Source organism: Ranitomeya variabilis, chromosome 3 (genome assembly GCF_051348905.1).
Source record: "Ranitomeya variabilis isolate aRanVar5 chromosome 3, aRanVar5.hap1, whole genome shotgun sequence".
NCBI classification, from domain to species: Eukaryota; Metazoa; Chordata; class Amphibia; order Anura; family Dendrobatidae; genus Ranitomeya; species Ranitomeya variabilis.
In genome coordinates this window covers 749,696,611-749,717,274 of record NC_135234.1, presented here as the reverse complement: position 1 = coordinate 749,717,274, position 20,664 = coordinate 749,696,611, and the positions used below count along the sequence as shown (strand labels likewise).

Below are 20,664 nucleotides of genomic sequence, written 5' to 3'. Positions count from 1 at the left end.
CATGTGGAATTATATACTTAACAAAAAAGTGTGAAACAACTGAAAATATGTCTTATATTCTAAGTTCTTCAAAGTAGCCACCTTTTGCTTTGATGACTGCTTTGCACACTCTTGGCATTCTCTTGATGAGCTTCAAGAGGTAGTCACCAGGAATGGTCTTCCATCAATCTTGAAGGAGTTCCCAGAGATGCTTAGCACTTGTTGGCCCTTTTGCCTTCACTCTGCGGTCCAGCTCACCCCAAACCATCTCGATTGGGTTCAGGTCTGGTGACTGTGGAGGCCAGGTCATCTGGCGTAGCACCCCATCACTCTCCTTCTTGGTCAAATAGCCCTTACACAGCCAGGAGGTGTGTTAGAGGTAATTGTCCAGTTGAAAAATAAATGACGGTCCAACTAAACGCAAACCTGATGGAATAGCATGCCGCTGCAAGATGCTGTGGTAGCCATGCTGGTTCAGTGTGCCTTCAATTTTGAATAAATCCCCAACAGTGTCACCAGCAAAGCACCCCCACACCATCACACCTCCTCCTCCATGCTTCACGATGGGAACCAGGCATGTAGAGTCCATCCGGTCACCTTTTCTGTGTCGCACAAAGACACGGTGGTTGGAACCAAAGATCTCAAAGTTGGACTCATCAGACCAAAGCACAGATTTCCATTGGTCTAACGTCCATTCCTTGTGTTCTTTAGCCCAAACAAGTCTCTTCTGCTTGTTGCCTGTCCTTAGCAGTGGTTTCCTAGCAGCTATTTTACCATGAAGGCCTGCTGCACAAAGTCTCCTCTTAACAGTTGTTGTAGAGATGTGTCTGCTGCTAGAACTCTGTGTGGCATTGACCTGGTCTCTAATCTGAGCTGCTGTTAACCTGCGATTTCTGAGGCTGGTGACTCGGATAAACTTATCCTCAGAAGCAGAGGTGACTCTTGGTCTTCCTTTCCTGGGGCGGTCCTCATGTGAGCCAGTTTCTTTGTAGCGCTTGATGGTTTTTGCCACTGCACTTGGGGACACTTTCAAAGTTTGCCCAATTTTTTGGACTGACTGACCTTCATTTCTTAAAGTAATGATGGCCACTCGTTTTTCTTTACTTAGCTGCTTTTTTCTTGCCATAATACAAATTCTAACAGTCTATTCAGTAGGACTATCAGCTGTGTATCCACCATACTTCTGCACAACACAACTGATGGTCCCAACCCCATTTATAAGGCAAGAAATCCCACTTATTAAACCTGGCAGGGCACACCTGTGAAGTGAAAACCATTCCCGGTGACTACCTCTTGAAGCTCATCAAGAGAATGCCAAGACTGTGCAAAGCAGTCATCAAAGCAAAAGGTGGCTACTTTGAAGAACCTAGAATATAAGACATAATTTCAGTTGTTTCACACTTTTTTGTTAAGTATATAATTCCACAAGTGTTAATTCATAGTTTTGATGTCTTCAGTGTAAATGTACAATTTTTTAATAATCATGAAAATACAGAAAAATCTTTAAATGAGAAGGTGTGTCCAAACTTTTGGTCTGTACTGTATAATTTATTTATACTTGTATATTTATATTTCTACATACATATATATCTTCTAATTTTAGTCAAACTTCACATAAAAAATATCCTGTGTTTACCTTATTGATGCTGTGGAAGCTGTAGACATAAGAAATAAAATGAGCACCATGAAGACTCCTGTCAAACCTGGAACTGAAACAAAAATGATGTTTGAAATATATCATAAATACATTGCCTGATAACTAAAAATAATAATTAATAATTTAATAGTTTTTTTTATCTTGTTTATGGTAGCATAATATCTGCCATAAGTGAAATCATGTATATTTAAGGTAGAGTTCTAAAAAAAAATACAATACAAACAAATGAATAGTTAGTATCAATAAAACTGTCACACAAACAAAAAATTCTCACCCAGCTCATTTGATGGAAAAATACAAATGTTACAAGTCTCGGAAAATTGTGACGCAAACCCAATTATTTTAATATATTTTTTTTTTCACATAAATGAAAAAAACAAAATGATTAAGGTTTGGTATCGCCATAATCGTGCTGACCTGAGAAACATGATTCAGAGTGATTTTTACTACAGAATGTATGCATTAAAAACAGAACCTTAAAAAAATGGCAGAATTGCTGTTTTTTTCCACAATTTTTTTAATTGCTCTTCAAATTTTTTTCCCATTTTTCACTACTCTGAATACTAAAATGTGGTGTCATTCAAAATTACAACTCGAGCTGCAAATAAAAAAAACAAGCTTTTATGTGCCTCTATTGATGGAAAAATGAAAAAAAATAATGGCTCTAGGAAGAAGGGAAGGAAAAACAGAGCAAAGTGGAAAAGATGAAAATGGACTTTGCATGAAAGAAGTGTTAGGACTACAACTAAAAAGTGCGGAGCAGGAGCAGGAGGGAGAAGGCTGTACTTCTTTTCCGTAACAAGAATATTGTTCGGAAGGGTCATTCATAAATTCGTTGCCGGCAATGACTGAAAATGGCCCTAAATTATATCAATACATGCAATAAATAATAATAAGATGATAATATATTATTTCATTATCATTGTAGAATCCGGCCCTGTATACAAAGCTCAATGTCACATTGTAAAGAATTCCCATATGTCACCTCTATCCAATCACCAAGATATATTCCTGCAGGAACCCAACGACCTCAATATACAAGTGTTTGAGGAAGAAAAATAAGTCCTACATACAAATATTAATCTGACTTGTTTCCATGCACCAGGTCTCGATTACCCAGTTGTAAGAAGATAGAAGATTTTCACACAAACCATCATAAGTGTGGATTCATGGGGAGATTTCTAGACAGCTATTAGCAGTCACACTGCCGGTAGGGCTCGGGTTTAAAAAGGGAGCTCTGCACGTTTAGGTTCCTATTTCTGGCCCATAATAATATCATTTTCACAGTTTTGTTCAGTTTCCTGCTGCGTTCTTCAGAAAAATAAGAAATCTCTGAAATGATGCTTGTTGGATTGTACAGTATCTATTTGTGTGCAGGGAAGACCATGTATGAGCTTGGAAAATATGTAATGTAAAGGCCTACCCTACATGCCGTGCGATTTCTACGGGGTTGTTGCAGAAAGGGGGCACAGCTTGGGTTGAACTCATTCTCTTCACTACTGGATGATGAGAACCTGGCCAAGACTCTCCTCGAGAGAAGAACAGGATGGTAGCAACTAGAGGGTGGAAATTAGTTTGAAGCTCATAGCTCGATGAGGACGGCTGAGAAAAACTAGGCACTATTATGGTGGAACCATTATAATCTCTACTAATGGCTCCCATCTCCACTTTGAGGCATCAAAATATTAGATCACTCTTGCCAAGTCCTAACGGTGCCTGGAAGTGTCATTGGACCGGCCGGACTTGCGCAGCCTGGTGAGCCGTATTCTGGACTGAGGACTCAGAGATCTTCAGTAAAGAGGTAAAGAGACTGCAACCTGGTGTCCTCGTTATTTACCGCGACCTGCACCCCACAACTGCACCGTTACACCACCACCTATTGCACCGGACGTCCCCCACTGACAGACAGGGCCACGGACCGGGTCTAGCCACTGTGACAACCCCAGAACTGGACAGAGACTGCCAGAGGCCCGGCTCCGGGTGCCCCTCGGCCCTGCGGCGGTGTGGGGGCGCTCCAAAAACTTGGCGTCACGAACAGGATCTACTTAAGCCTGAAGAGTCAGGTCATGTGTGCCTTGGAACTGTGATTTATCGTGCATGGACTGTGCTTTATTACAAGGACTGTGTGTTGCCACTTGCCGCCAGAAGTTCCCGCCAAAACCGCCGCCATTACAGCGCTAAGGAGAGCGCAGGAGAAGAAGAAGGGCGTGGAAGTGGGCGTGAACAAGCTGAAGAGCGCGAAAGACAATGGCCGCCCAGTCTAAATATCTCGGCCCCTTGAGGACGTGTCCGTCAGCAGCCGAGATCCGCCTCCTGATCCTTAATGGTGGGCAGAGACAACGAAAACGAAACCGCCCACGAAGAAGAGAGCGGGAAAAGGACCAGGAAGAAGAAGCGAGCAACATGGAGGATGCCATGGCCAGCCGCCCGGAGCCGGAGCGTGGGGTCGGAGCTGAGGACTCCCCCAGCTACCCGGAGAGGCACCGCAGCCAGACCTCCACAGTTGACGCTGGCCCCCTGCAGACCGGAGCGGACGAGCTGATCCACCAACCCCGGCGGGTGCAGCTGAGCACTGAGGCCGGGTGGAAGAAGACCATCATCGGGAGCCTCGCCAGACGTCTGTCGGCAGCCTCGTCTGGTCCGGAGCAAGAAAGAAGTTCCAGCGCTCCGAAGCCAGAAAGCAAGGCCCTGCCGGAAAGCGAGGTGCTGCAAGCAGAGATGACAGCGTCGCAGCACAAGGCCCCGCAACCAGCGTTCCAGACCCCAGCGGAGTCGGAGCAGACCGGCACCGGAGAAACCACATCTGAAGCAGGTAGGAAGAACGACCCTGCCCTGATGATTGACACCACTCCAGTGACTACTAGTGCCACCGCTACTGACTCTGTTCCAGTGACTGAACTTGCAGCAGCCGCTACCTCTGCTGCAGCAGATGCCCATACTCCAGCTGCGCATGATTTAACCGTACATGAAAGACGGATTAACGGCGTTTGTCCAGCACTGGGTGTAACCCTGGACCTCACTTTTCCCAGGCCAAGAGGGGTTAAGTGCCAGGTGCAGCCCTGGAAGCCGTCCAACTAAGCCTCGGAAACCTGAAACTGTAAATAGTTAACTGTTTATTTCCTTGCTGTTTTGCTGCTAAAACCCGTCCTGGTTTTACTTAAAGACTCTTTGTGAAGATACCGTACCGGAACCTTTGCTGAGCATGGACTGGTAGTCTGAGAAGACGAACTACCTCAGAAAGACTTGATCCCCTCTTAAAGGGGATGCCAAAACGTGTACTTATGAGTGATACTGTTTTAGAACAGTAATGTGATGACAATGCTTAAAGTAGAAAAATGATAATGCTTGCATGTAAAAGTTATGTGTATTTGATTGGTTAAATGTAAAGAAATGCAGATGATGTTCAGAAAGAAAGATGCAGAAGGCCCGTAGGGGTAGATATAGTGTCCTGCATAGTCGGTAGTAGGAAAGTAAAGATGGGATTTAATGTTCTAGAAAATGTTTGATAATGTTGATAAGTAATGGGGATAGAAGGTAAACCCTGAGTCCTCCATAGAAAGTTAGTTATTGTAAAAGGAAGAGTTAATAATGTAATACCGAGGACAGAGAGTGAACCCGTAGGGGTTAGATGGTAGGTCCTCTTAGGAGCCATACGTAGATGGCTCAGTGCTTCTAAAACTGAAAGTAATGTTATGATCTATACTGTGTATAGAAGTAGAAAAGGCAGTAGGTCCTGGCTGAACGGGACGGTCCTGTAACAGAAAGGAGAGGCAGTAGGTCTGGTGCCGATAGGACAGGCGGTCCTGCAGATTTAAAGAAAGAGAATGAAAAAGTTAAATTACCTTATAATGTGATTATAGGAAGGTCTTTAGTGGATACAGAGTGTATGTCCTTAAAGGCAACGTTAAAGTATTGTTCAGCAATTTTTGCACTTAGTAGAATACCCGGTTGGGTAAGAAGAGTTATTTATAGCATGTTGCTATGTTATTTAACCATGTTTGTAATGTTCAAGTGTCCTTACCTCCCATAAAGGGAAGCCTGTTCAAGTATACTTATTGTTATTGCACTCAACAAAATTGTATGTCTTTTTGCTAAACTTGTATTGTTGTTTTCTTCCCAGTCCCGGAGTACGGTGTTTAACCAGGGGGGAGTGCAGCGCCCCAGAGTCCTGGTCGTTGCAGTACTGTGGCTCCGCCACTATGGGGAGCTATGGTGCGTCCGATGGCACTGAAAGGGTTCATCTGATCAGGTATCACAGACACCAATACATTTCACAGCTGGGCCTCCGGGGGGAGCTAAGGGTGCTATTCATTAGGCCACTCCCCACCATAGTGGGTAAACTGGGGGTCAGGCAGGAAGTTAGAATCAGAAAGCTGACTGGGTTGGAACCAGGCAACACCTTGTGGCAGAGGGTGTTGTAGGGGAAGATACAGTAGGGTCTCTGTCAGGGGTGGGATCCTGACAGAGGCTTGGCAACGAGAACGAACGTAACCGGACCGTGCCTGCTCCGGGTAGCGGCGGTGCCCAAGAAAGGATTAGAAGAGAGATAGATTGTGCTGAGTGAGAAACGGGATCACGCAAAGGAGAAATACCAGTAGGAGTCGTGCTGTAAGACCGAAGCAACATCCTACTGAGGCGCACAACCGGTGGCCGGAACGCCGAGGGAGTAGAATAACATTCAGCTTCAAGCAATACTCCAAACAGCGGCAGGACAGTCAGTCTTAGGCGGGCTGTCTAACTCAAATCACCTATGAAGTCTTGGGAGGCAATTGCGGGAGAGGGGCGTCTCTAGGGTCCCGGAAGAACTCCAGGCCTACCCGTCAAACGGGTGCCGTTCCTACCCGAACCTCAGGGAGGGACGGAGGATTAGCAGAACATCATCTAGTCGAGTTGTGAGGGAACTTAAGAAACAGACACAACAGTTGTGGGGTACTTTCCGTAAGCACAGCAGGGAAGGACTACAACACATAGCGCTAGGGGGAAGGCACAGATTTCCTCCTGTGAAGAGAACTCTGGAAGTGTCATTGGACCGGCCGGACTTGCGCAGCCTGGTGAGCCGTATTCTGGACTGAGGACTCAGAGATCTTCAGTAAAGAGGTAAAGAGACTGCAACCTGGTGTCCTCGTTATTTACCGCGACCTGCATCCCACAACTGCACCGTTACACCACCACCTATTGCACCGGACGTCCCCCACTGACAGACAGGGCCACGGATCGGGTCTAGCCACCGTGACAACCCCAGAACTGGACAGAGACTGCCAGAGGCCCGGCTCCGGGTGCCCCTCGGCCCTGCGGCGGTGTGGGGGCGCTCCATATGCATTACCGCTACATCTGTAAAAGTCTGATCTATAAAAATATAAAATTAATTAACCTGATTGGTAAACGGTGTAAATCAGAAAAAAAATCTAAACACCAGAATTTATGTTTTTGATCCTCTGTCGCAAAATGGAATCAAACATCAGCTCAGGACCAAAAACTGAAAACGTTGCGGCTCTCATCAAATGACAACACAAGCAAAAAATGTTTTTTGCAAATTTCACAATTTTTTTATTCATGTTTGTGATCGTAGTGATCTGGAGAATCTCTCGAGGTCAGTTTTACCACTTTTTAGTACATCGCATTATAAATTGAATGGTGACATTCAAAAGTACAAGTGGTTCCACAAAAAACAAGCCTTCTTATGGCTATTTCAATGACAAAAATTACAAAAGTTATGTGTCACGGGGTTACCACGACAGAGAGGAGCCAGAAGACTGCAGTATCTTATTGCTCCTTCTGCGCTGAAAAGAAGCACTTCTCTTTCTTTTTAAACTGTGTAAATTTCTTTTGGCAGTGCAGGGGCCATGCTGGGAGCTCTGGGAGGTAGTGCACTGTTATGAACTGGTGGTTTAGGAGCAACATGGGACGTGCTCTGGAGGAGGTGGTACCTTTACTGACCGCAGACCCTGAACTTAACAACAACTAGAAGTAGCCGTGGGATGTTCCTGTCACTCCCTAGACACCTCGTCACAGCCAAGAGACTAAATACCCCTAAAGATAGAAACAGGAAAGCTATCTTGCCTCAGAGAAAATCCCCAAAGGATAGACAGCCCCCCACAAATATTGACTGTGAGTGGAGAGGGAAATGACATACACAGAATGAAACCAGTATGTAGCAAAGGAGGCCACTTCTAGCTAGCTAGATAGAACAGGACAGAATACTGTGCGGTCAGTATTAAAATACTAGAAAAATCCACCACAGAGTTTACAAAAATCTCCACCACCTGACTAAAGGTGTGGAGGATAAATCTGCTTCTCCAGAGCTTCCAGCTTAACTGAATAAATCCATACTGACAAGCTGGACTAGAAAAAACATAGAATTTACTGAACTATTAAGTCCACAACATATGGACTGCAAAGAACCAAGCCAGGACTTATCTTTGATGATCTGGTCAGAATAGCAGAGAAATCCAAGCAGAGATGTGAATCCAACCAGGAACGTTGACAACTGGCACTAACTGAAGGACAGAGCCAGGATAAATAGCCGAGTCCGAATAGACAATCAGTGAAAGCAGCTGCAGACTGCTAAATCCAAGGAGCAGCCATACCACTTATAACCACCGGAGGGAGCCCAAGAACAGAACTCACAATAGTGCCACTTACAGCCACCGGAGGGAGCCCAAGAGCGGAATTCACAACAGTGCACTCAGCTGAGCACAATTAGCCACTCCCATTCCCTATGTAATCTGGGTCCTGACTGACACACATCGTCAGAGCTAGCTTAATGCTGCGTGGCTGGGAGGACAGTAGTTGGTGGCTATAGGAAAAGGCATTTGGTGGGTTTATCTATGACTGTTGCTTAGTTTAATAAGTGTGATAGTTCCCTTTCTTCTCCTACTCTGGTCTTTCCCCATCTTCCACTCCCCGCTGCATTCCTCTATTATATGTGAGTGTATATTTAGGTATATTTATATTGCTTGTTAATTTCCGTCACCCCTGTTTGTGTTACCTTGGTCGTCTGATTGGTGTATTATGGTGCACTGCTACTCCCCTCTTCCCTGAATGGGGAAAGGGTACAGATGGAGGGCAGATTCTGGAGATAAGGCAAGGTACGTGGCCTGTTATGATCCTAGTGGCTGAGGATCACAGGAAATACTAGCTAAGTTACTGAACATAGAACAAGCTCTAGGGAGGTGGTAACTGGACTGACCGCAAACCTGATCCTATCCAAACACACTAAAGGTAGCCGGTGAACGTGCCTAAAATCCTGGATGTCTCAACGCAGCCTGAGGAACTAGCTACCCCTAGAGAGAAAGCAAGACCTCACTTGCCTCAAGAGAAATAACCCCAAAGATATAGGAAGCCCCCAACAAATAATAACGGTGAGGTAAGGGGAAAACACATACGTAGAAATGAAAACAGATTCAGCAAATGAGGCCCGCTAATACTAGATAGCAGAAGACAGATAGAGAACTGTGCGGTCAGTAGAAAACCCTACAAAATATCCACGCTGAGAATTCAAGAACCCCCACACCAACTAACGGTGTGAGGGGAGAAACTCAGCCCCCTAGAGCTACCAGCAAGCAAGGAAATCACATATTAGCAAGCTGGACAAGAAACATATTGAACACTGATGATCAAAAAATGAGCAAACGGAAACTTAGCTTCTCTTGAAGAGACTGGTAGCAAGGTAGTCAGAAGGAATCAGAATAGCACTGAATACATCGACAGCAGGCATCAACTGATGGTCCAGGTGAGCTAAATAGGAAACCAACAAACTTATAATGAGACAGCTGATGCCAGCCACAAAGCTGCAGAAAGACAGCACTCACACAGTACCACTTGTAACCACAAGAGGGAGCCCAGAAATAGAGTTCACAACAGTACCCCCCCTTGAGGAGGGGTCACCGAACCCTCATCAAGACCCCCAGGGCGATCAGGATGAGCCGCATGGAAGGCATGAACCAACTCAGCCGCATAAACATCAGAGGCGACAACCCAGAAATTATCCTCCTGACAATAGCCCTTCCACTTAACCAAATACTGAAGCCTCCATCTAGAAATACGAGAATCCAAGATCTTCTCCACCACGTACTCCAATTCGCCCTCAACCAGCACCGGAGCAGGGGGCTCAACAGAAGGAACCACAGGCACCACATACCTCCACAACAAAGACCTATGGAACACATTATGAATGGCAAACGATGCTGGGAGGTCCAAACTAAAAGACACCGGATTAAGGATTTCCAAAATCTTATAAGGACCGATGAAGCGAGGCTTGAATTTAGGAGAGGAGACCTTCATAGGAACATACCGAGAAGACAGCCATACCAAATCCCCAACACGAAGTCGGGGACCCACACCGCGATGGCGGTTGGCAAAGCGCTGAGCCTTCTCCTGTGACAACTTCAAATTGTCCACCACATGGTTCCAAATCTGCTGCAACCTATCCACCACAGAATCCACCCCCGGACAGTCAGAAGGCTCAACCTGACCCGAGGAAAAACGAGGATGAAAACCAGAATTGCAGAAAAAAGGCGAAACCAAAGTAGCAGAACTAGCCCGATTATTAAGGGCAAACTCGGCCAATGGCAAAAAAGTCACCCAATCATCCTGATCAGCAGAAACAAAACATCTTAAATAAGTTTCCAACGTCTGATTAGTTCGCTCGGTTTGGCCATTCGTCTGAGGATGGAAGGCCGACGAAAAAGACAAATCAATGCCCATCTTAGCACAAAAAATCCGCCAAAATCTGGACACAAACTGGGATCCTCTGTCAGACACAATAATTTCAGGGATGCCGTGCAAGCGAACCACATTCTGAAAAAATAAAGGAACCAAATCTGAGGAGGAAGGCAACTTAGGCAAGGGCACCAAATGGACCATTTTGGAAAAACGATCACACACCACCCAGATGACAGACATTCTCTGAGAAACTGGAAGATCTGAAATAAAATCCATGGAAATGTGCGTCCAAGGCCTCTTCGGGACAGGCAAAGGCAAAAGCAAACCGCTGGCACGAGAACAGCAAGGCTTAGCCCGAGCACAAATCCCACAGGACTGCACAAAGGAACGCACATCCCGCGACAAGGAAGGCCACCAGAAGGACCTAGCCACCAAATCTCTGGTACCAAAAATCCCAGGATGACCTGCCAACACCGAAGAATGAACCTTGGAAATAACTCTGCTGGTCCATCTATCTGGGACAAACAGTCTCTCTGGTGGGCAACGGTCAGGTCTATCCGCCTGAAATTTCTGCAGCACTCGTCGCAAATCTGGGGAAATGGCAGACAAAATCACTCCCTCTCTGAGGATACCAGCCGGCTCTGAAACTCCCGGAGAGTCAGGCACAAAACTCCTAGAAAGAGCATCAGCCTTCACGTTCTTTGAACCAGGCAGGTACGAGACCACGAAATCGAAACGGGAGAAAAACAACGACCAACGAGCCTGTCTAGGATTCAGGCGCTTGGCAGACTCGAGATAAATCAGATTTTTGTGATCAGTCAAGACCACCACACGATGCTTAGCTCCCTCGAGCCAATGTCGCCACTCCTCAAATGCCCACTTCATAGCCAACAACTCCCAATTACCAACATCATAATTCCGCTCGGCAGGCGAAAACTTTCTTGAAAAGAAGGCACAAGGCTTCATCACAGAGCCATCAGAGCTTCTCTGCGACAAAACAGCCCCTGCTGTTATGACCCCAATGGCAGAGGATCTCAGAGGTTACAACAAAGTCTGCAAACACAAAAACCAGCTCATAGGGAAGTGGTAACTAGGCTGACCGTATACCTGATCCTAGCACAACAACTAACAGTAGCCGGGGAACGTACCTACGTTGATTCTAGACGTCTCGCGCCAGCCGGAGAACTAACTAACCCTATAAGGGAAAATAAGACCTTTCTTGCCTCCAGAGAAAAGACCCCAAAGTTGGATACAAGCCCCCAACAAATAATAACGGTGAGGTAAGAAGAAAAGACAAACGTAAGAATGAACTAGGTTTTAGCAAAGAGAGGCCCACTGACTAATAGCAGAATATAGGAAGATGACTTATACGGTCAGCAAAAAACCCTATCAAAATATCCACGCTGAATATTCAAGAACCCCCGAACCGACTAACGGCGTGGGGGGAGAATATCAGCCCCCTAGAGCTTCCAGCAATATCAGGAATCACATTTTGTACAAGCTGGACAAAAATAAGAACAATGCAAATAACCAAAAATAAGGAAGCAGGACTTAGCTTATCTTGCAAAGAACCAGGACCAGCAGACAGGAGCAAACAGAAATGAACTGATTACAACGATGCCAGGCACCAGACTGAGAATCCAGGAAGTTTAAATAGCAACACCCCTGGCCTAACGAACCAGGTGGGTACCAAGCTGGGGAAAGACAATCCCAGTGTCATACCACTAGTGACCAGAAGAGGGAGCCAAAAAGTATAGTTCACAACACCCTGCTCCAATCTCAGAAGCATCCACCTCGACCTGAAAAGGAAGAGAGATATCAGGCTGACATAAGACTGGAGCTGAAGAAAACCGGCGCTTCAGCTCCCAAAAGGCTTCCACGGCCGCAGGAGACCAATTAGTCACATCAGAACCCTTCTTGGTCAAATCCGTCAAGGGCTTAACCACGCCAGAAAAATTAGCGATGAAGCGACGGTAAAAATTAGCAAAACCCAGGAACTTCTGAAGACTGTTAACAGATGTAGGCTGAGTCCAGTCATGAATAGCCTGGACCTTGATCTCAATAGTAGAAGGAGAAAAAATAAAACCCAAAAAGGAAACCTTCTGTACTCCGAAGAGACATTTTGAGCCCTTCACAAATAAAGCATTAGCACGCAGGACCTAAAACACCATCCTGACCTGCTTCACATGGGACTCCCAATCATCAGAAAAGACCAAAATGTCATCCAGATACACAATCATAAATTTATCCAGATATTCTCGAAAGATGTCATGCATAAAGGACTGAAACACAGAAGGAGCATTAGAGAGTCCAAAAGGCATCACCAAGTACTCAAAATGGCCTTCGGGCGTATTAAATGCTGTTTTCCATTCATCCCCCTGCTTAATACGCACAAGGTTATACGCACCACGAAGATCTATCTTGGTGAACCAACTGGACCCCTTAATCCGAGCAAACAGATCAGACAATAACGGCAAAGGATACTGAAATTTGACCGTGATTTTATTTAGAAGACGATAATCTATACAAGGTCTCAGAGAACCATCCTTCTTGGTCACAAAAAAAAATCCTGCACCAAGAGGGGAGGAGGATGGGCGAATATTTCCCTTCTCCAAAGACTCTTTTATATAACTCCGCATCGCGGCATGTTCTGGTATAGACAAATTAAAAAGTCGTCCCTTAGGGAACTTATTACCAGGAATCAAATTTATAGCGCAATCACAATCCCTATGAGGAGGCAGGGCACCGGACCTGGGCTCATCAAATACATCCTGGTAGTCAGACAAAAACTCAGGGACCTCAGAAGGAGTGGAAGAAGCAATCGACACCAAAGGAACATCACCATGAATTCCCTGATAACCCCAACTTGACACAGACATAGCTTTCCAATCCAAAACTGGATTATGGGCCTGCAGCCATGGCAGACCCAAAACGACAACATCATGCAAATTATGTAGCACAAGAAAGCGAATCACCTCCTGATGTACAGGAGTCATGCACATGGTCACTTGAGTCCAATACTGAGGCTTATTCTCAGCCAATGGTGTAGCATCAATTCCCCTCAGTGGAATAGGGAATTCCAAAGGCTCCAGAACAAAACCACAGCGCTTGGCAAACGACAAATCCATCAGATTCAGGGCAGCACCTGAATCCACAAAAGCCATAACCGAGTAGGATGACAAAGAACAAATTAAAGTACCAGACAAAATGAATTTAGGCTGTATAGTACCAATGGTGACAGGTTTAGCGATTTTTTTTAAGCGCTTAGAGGATGCTGAGATAACATGAGTAGAATCACCACAGTAAAAGCACAACCCATTTTGACGTCTATGACTTTGCCGCTCAATTCTAGTCAGAATTCTGTCACATTGCATTGTCTCAGGTCTATGTTCAGAGAACACCGCCAGAGGATGCGCAGATTTGCGCTCCCGCAAACGCCGATCAATCTGAATGGCCAAAGCCATTGAATCACTCAGACTTGTAGGCGTGGGGAACCCCACCATAACATTCTTAATGGCTTCAGAAAGACCCTCTCTGAAATTTGCAGCCAGGGCACACTCATTCCATTGAGTAAGCACCGACCATTTCCTAAATCTTTGACAGTACACCTCTGCTTCATCCTGACCTTGAGAGATAGCCAGCAAAGCCTTTTCTGCTTGGTTCTCAAGATTATGTTCCTCATAAAGCAGTCCAAGTGCCAGAAAAAACGCATCCACATTCAGCAATGCAGGATCTCCTGGCGCCAGAGAGAAAGCCCAATCTTGAGGGTCGCCGCGTAACAAGGAGATAACAATTTTAACTTGCTGAGCGGAATCACCAGAGGAACGAGGTCTCAAAGATAGAAACAATTTACAATTATTCTTAAAATTCAGAAACCTAGATCTATCTCCAGAAAACAACTCAGGAATAGGTATCTTTGGCTCAGACATAGGGCTATGAACAACAAAATCCTGAATGTTTTGCACCCTTGCAGCAAGATGATCCACACTAGAAGTCAGACTCTGAATATCCATGTCTGCAGCTGAGCTCAAAACCACCCAGAGATTAAGGGGATGAGAGAAGCTGGACAGACTGCAGCAAAGGAAGAGAGAAAAAAAAATTGTACTCAGGACTTCTTTTATCCCACTTTTGCGATGCATTAAACACTTTTTTGGCCTGCTGTACTGTTATGATCCTAGTGGCCGAGGATCACAGGAAATACTAGCTAAGTTACTGAACATAGAACAAGCTCTAGGGAGGTGGTAACTGGACTGACCGCAAACCTGATCCTATCCAAACACACTAAAGGTAGCCGGTGAACGTGCCTAAAATCCTGGATGTCTCAACGCAGCCTGAGGAACTAGCTACCCCTAGAGAGAAAGCAAGACCTCACTTGCCTCAAGAGAAATAACCCCAAAGATATAGGAAGCCCCCAACAAATAATAACGGTGAGGTAAGGGGAAAACACATACGTAGAAATGAAAACAGATTCAGCAAATGAGGCCCGCTAATACTAGATAGCAGAAGACAGATAGAGAACTGTGCGGTCAGTAGAAAACCCTACAAAATATCCACGCTGAGAATTCAAGAACCCCCACACCAACTAACGGTGTGAGGGGAGAAACTCAGCCCCCTAGAGCTACCAGCAAGCAAGGAAATCACATATTAGCAAGCTGGACAAGAAACATATTGAACACTGATGATCAAAAAATGAGCAAACGGAAACTTAGCTTCTCTTGAAGAGACTGGTAGCAAGGTAGTCAGAAGGAATCAGAATAGCACTGAATACATCGACAGCAGGCATCAACTAATGGTCCAGGTGAGCTAAATAGGAAATCAACAAACTTATAATGAGACAGCTGATGCCAGCCACAAAGCTGCAGAAAGACAGCACTCACACAGTACCACTTGTAACCACAAGAGGGAGCCCAGAAATAGAGTTCACAACAGTGGCCCTGGCATCTTCATTTTCAGAAATAACCCGGGGAATAGCGTGAACTAGGGCACTCTCTAGCGTTAGGGGCAGGGAAGGAGCCCCTGGTCCCGGGTCACCAGACAACAGAGTCTTGACATTATGGCTCTAGGTAGAAGAGGATGAAAAAATAAAAAAAAAATGCAAAAAAACACAAATTTACCCGATTTGGATGGGGTTAATATGATTCTTTAATATGTGATCCAGATGATCAGCCTCAGTCTCCCTTTTTACAAACTGGTGATCTGTTTGTCCTTTAGCTGTAAGGTGTTTGGCTACAGCAGAAGCACTGCCCCAATGTATAATACCTGCATACTAAGCCCTCATCCCGTAAGAAAGACCCTCCTCTGTCCATCATCTGGAAGCATAAAATTAAGGCTATGTGCACACGTTGCAGATTTTTCATGTTTTTTCGCTATAAAAACGCTAAAAAATGCATAAAAAACGCATACATATGCATCCCATCATTTAGAATGCATTCCGCAATTTTTGTGCACATGATGCATTTTTTTCTGCGAAAAAAACGCATCGCGGTAAAAAATGCAGCATGTTCATTAATTTTGCGGATTTTTTGCGGATTTCCCACTATATTATTGCATTGGGAAATCTCCAGAAAAAAAACCTGCAAAAAACGCGAGAAAAACGCGAAAAAAACGTATGCGGATTTCTTGCAGAAAATGTCCGGTTTTCCTCAGGAAATTTCTGCAAGAAATCCTGAAAAGTTTTGCCTTATAAGAACAACAGGATTGATGATCACTTGCTAGTTTCCACGGGCACCCACTGATCCTGAGAACAGGGACCACTACTCTATGAATAGGTGTACTCACTTATCTATATATCACCCTACATCCCTGGTCTTTGGATTCGGAGAAAATCCCATCCGAAAGCAATTGTTACCTATCTTATGTCATAAATTGAATTTATAATACAAGACCTTTAACTATTTTAGCCTGAGGTTAGAATAAATGATAACAAATAGTGATGCGCGGACGTGCTGGGATAAGGTGTGGCCGGGTATACTCGTGAGCTAGCCGAGTGACTTTGGCATGCTCGAATAATTTGTTTGAGTCCTCACAGCTGCATGTCTTGTGGCTGTTAGACAGCTGCAACACATGCATGAAGTGCCTAACAAATAGGCAATCCCCACATATGTTGCTGCTGACGAACAGCCTCGAGACATGCAGCCGCGGTAATGCGAACATCATTTTAGAGCATGGCGAAGACTCTTGGTTGCATGCTTGGATATTGCCTTATCACTAGTAAGAAACACTCAGATTTGAGAAGTATTAGGTCTGTACAATTGATCAGTCCCTTCTTTTTTCTTTACCGAAAACTCCTTTAAAAATCTCCAATTTTGCATTTTATGGAATTTATCCAAACTCCCATTTTTATTTTGATTTTCCACAATGAAAAGTGAATGTATCATCATCATCTCTGTCCCTGTTCTCCCTATTCTCGTCATGGGATGTGCAGTGTGGTGACCCGACGCCCCCAGAGCAGTGACTGTGGGTCGCCGGATGAGCCTTTTGCTCTCGGTGCCATATAATGAGATGCGTTATCCGAGCCCAGTAATAAGTAACGCTGTGATAATAGGTGACAGCGCGGCAGCCACGGGCCGTACAGGATGCATGAATGATGGCTTCCACTGCAGCACTGACACCAGCCGCACATCCAGAATGGGAGAACATGGGCCATGGGCTCCTCGGCGATCACCCGGCAGACAAGGACTTTTCTAATTATGAGAACTGGGAATATTCTGCGGCCGTGTGCGGATATGAAGCTGACCTTGATAAAAAAAAAAACAACTCTTACATTTCTAGAATTTAAATGACATCTGCGGGGGAAGCCGGGGCTGTTGCTAGGATATAAGGAATCCTATGTATTACTAGAAGTCATTCTGTACAATGTGTCATTCTATCTAATTAATTTTTAAGACCATCTACTCATAAGTATGTACTGTAAAGAGATGTACATATTGCCCACGCTCCCCCTTGAAGAAACAAGGATGTTGTTGTGATGTATAACGTTAATTGCGCTATGTTTTAATGATGGTGATAACATGCGTAGCTTTGACAGTTAGGGATAGTGAGAGTTAATGTTTGGGGCTAGCCCGGAGCAGGAGGGGCTACGTTGAAGGGAAAGTGACAGTTTCCTGGTAGTGAGGCAGATAGGTCCTTTCTGAACTCCAGACACTAAGTTCCAATGTGAACAGTGCTGCAGTCTTGGGTGTCCATAAAGAGATAGGAGACTGAAAGAAAAGGGATAGCGAGATCCAGAGCAGAAGTAACTGAGAGAAAGTGTGAATTATTGGAGACAGGTCCTGGGAGAGGACACCTAGCAGTAAGGCCCAGAGTTTATAACTCTAAAGAGGCCTAGACAGGACTGAGTATGCAAGATAAAAAGAATGCCCAACTGCTTCGAGTTGTAAAGGAAACTTCTACCCGCTATCTCCTGTATATAGTCCCTACAAAGTTCTCGTTCAGTAAAAAGTTTATTTTTTACTGGTGGTCTACCTCACTGAACTGTAAAACACCTGGTCCTGGCAAACCAGCAACAATGGTTGCAAGTGTACTGCACGGGCGTATCACCCTCACAGCATAAGTCCACACACCCAGCTGGGTCCCCCACCTTCATATAACATGCCGGGGTGTGTAGGAGACAAGAACCTGACCCACAGCTACTGCCCCAAGCCATGCTACAAGTTCACACCACCTACTCATTGGCCTACATTGTACCAGAAATGTTCAAGCCATTAAAGGCCTTTTTGTGCACAAAATTAGGCCAGAATTCTATCACATTAAGGTAGATAAATATGCCCCTCTTTGGAGACGCATGTAAGTAAGTGCACCCTCTACATCCACTTCCAGGAGCTTTTCTGGCCTCCCGTTCTACCTCCATGGACATTAATATGGAGACAGCCACTTCTGGAGAGGATTTCTACAAGATTTTAGAGGCATCTGAGAGAATTTTTATCCCTTCATCCAGAAGAGCATTTGTGAGGTCAGACACTGATCTTGGGGAGAGGCCGGGATCACAAAGATATCCAAGCTATTCTTCCAGACTCCACCCAATCACGTCTTTATCAAACTGGGCACAGTTATGGGGAACAGAAAAGGGTCTTCCCCAAACTCTTCTCACAAAGACGTAAACTGCAATTGTCCACAATGTTTTGTGCTGAAGAATTAAGATTTCCCTTCACTGGAACTAAGAGGTTGAGGTCGCCCCCTGATTACAGCCCATAGTATTTTCCTCCTCCACCATCTGTATAGCGGACACAATGCAGTCAGGGGGTACCGTTCTCCTGAAACCACCAAATTTGGACTCCACTATCTGCATCTGACGGAGAAGTCTGATCCGTCACTGCACAGAACATTTCTCCTTCAGAGCCCAGTGGTGGTGGTTTACCCCACTCCATCCGACGCTCGGCATTGTGCTTGGTGATGTACGGGGGGGGGGGGGCGCAGTGTTTGTGCTGATGTTAATACCAAAAGAGGTCTGGACTCTGCATTTATGGAGTCAGCAGAGTGGTGGTGTTTTTTTTTTCCCTCTGTTCCTCAGTGTTTGGTGACTCCACTCTGTAACATTACAGGGTCTCAACTTCATAACTGAGCTGCTGCGGCTCTTTCACTTCTCAATAATATCAGTCAAAAGTGATGGGGAAGATTTAGGAGGGAGAAGTGTCATGAAGGGACTTGATACCCTGGTTGCCCCTATTATAGGACTGCGCTTGTATTTGTGAGCTGTGCTGTTTTGTCACATTAGTGAAAGCAGACAGCATGGTGGGGGCTAGACATTATACATCGGGGGAGAAGGGCTGGATGTTATACACTGAGGGCAATGGGACTATAGGAGAAACTGGAAAATCAAAGATTAAGATGAGCGTCCTAGTAGCTCTGTCTATATAGTATGTACTGAATATCAGTCTGTCATCTGTTTTATACCTATAATGTACTATCTTCCTCTCTCGTTCTCCCTTTCTTTTTTTCCTTTCTCTCTTTCCCTCTTTCCATTAGGTATATGGAAAGCCATGCACGAACCTGAATGGGAATGTAACATGGTGCCGGACGGTAGCTGTGGGCGAGGTATTCATACCTCCTACAAGTCACATGAAAGTGGGGGTCTTGGCTGCGTCTATGGACTTGTGCTACGAAATGTCACAGGGGGAAGTTTATTTATACATCGTTATGACTGCTGGAAACTAAAATGGCGCCATAGAAGCACGAGGTAAAACGGAAGTGAGGTAGGACGCCGAGTCCATATGGTAAATTACTTAAGTGGAAGTATTGGGTCCCGCAGCTCACCTCACCATAAGTCTGGTCCCACTACTGGGAGCTCTGGACACGAGAGTTACCTGCCGATGCAGGGACTCTCTCTTGATAGGAATATCCCACATTTATTTTTCAGTTCCCCTGATGATTCTCCCCAAAGGGAGAGGAAACGCGTAGGGAAGTTTACATTGTTTTGGTGGGTACAACATATCAGACTGACTTGGGGACTGCCCTTGTCAGGGCGGGAGCTATACAGGGGCACGACTGGGGCAGTATAGAATACACTTTTTTTCCCCTTTCCCCCGAGAATATTGTTGGATGCTCCCGAAAAAGGAAAAAGGAATAAGGACCATTGGGTGAGACAAAACCAATTTTTAATCTGGCACTGGTCACATGAGCACTTTTTTTGCACTTTATCGCTATTATCCATTTGATATTTTAACATTATTTATTAAAAGTTATGTTTTAGGTCGTAGAGTATATTAGTTGGTCTCCTAGCTGATTTGTGTCTTGTGCTATGAGGGCCCTATACCCGTGGAGGCTGCATATTACCAATGTTGCTGGTTTGCCAGGACCAGGAGTTGTACAGTTCAGTGAGGAAGACCACCATTCAAAAATAAACCTTTTACTGACTGGTAACTTGATTGGGAATATATACAGGAGATAGCGGGTACACGATCTTATGAACGTTTCCTTTACAACTTGAAGCATTTTCCACAGTTTCTTTCCTTCTTTTCTCTATATTCACCATTTCATGTTCTACTTGTTCTCTGTTTCACTGGTTCTCACTACTTCACCACAACCCAGCTTGACACTGCAGTCCTGCTTAGCAAAAGTCCTTTACTAGACCCACGGTTCCGCATCTCCTTTCATCTCAGGGTGCCAGTATGGTCAGTGCTTATCATCTCTAGTGCTGAATCTCTGGAACTCCTGCCCGGGACAATCTGTCTCACATACCCAGTCCTTTCTAGGGCCCGTACCTTCAAGAGTTGTAAACTCTAAGCCTTTTGACTAGGCATTGTCTTCCAGGACCCGTCTCCCATAGATCACTGTCTCTTAGTCACTTCTGCTCCGGATCACACTATCTCCTTCCTTCAGTTTCCTCTCTCTTTAGGGTCACCCCAGAATGCGGCACTGCTCACAAT

General features: G+C 45.1%; 1 protein-coding gene across 2 annotated transcripts in view; it reads right to left on the bottom strand.

Moving 5' to 3' along the window:
• NOX4 (NADPH oxidase 4) overlaps positions 1-20,664 on the bottom strand; it is a 287,217-nt gene that overhangs the window by 166,267 nt on the left and 100,286 nt on the right. For both annotated transcript variants that reach the window (XM_077298554.1, XM_077298555.1), the window contains exon 7: positions 1,616-1,688. In XM_077298554.1, coding sequence (XP_077154669.1) covers positions 1,616-1,688 — 73 coding nt within the window. The remainder of the gene's footprint in view (positions 1-1,615; positions 1,689-20,664) is intronic.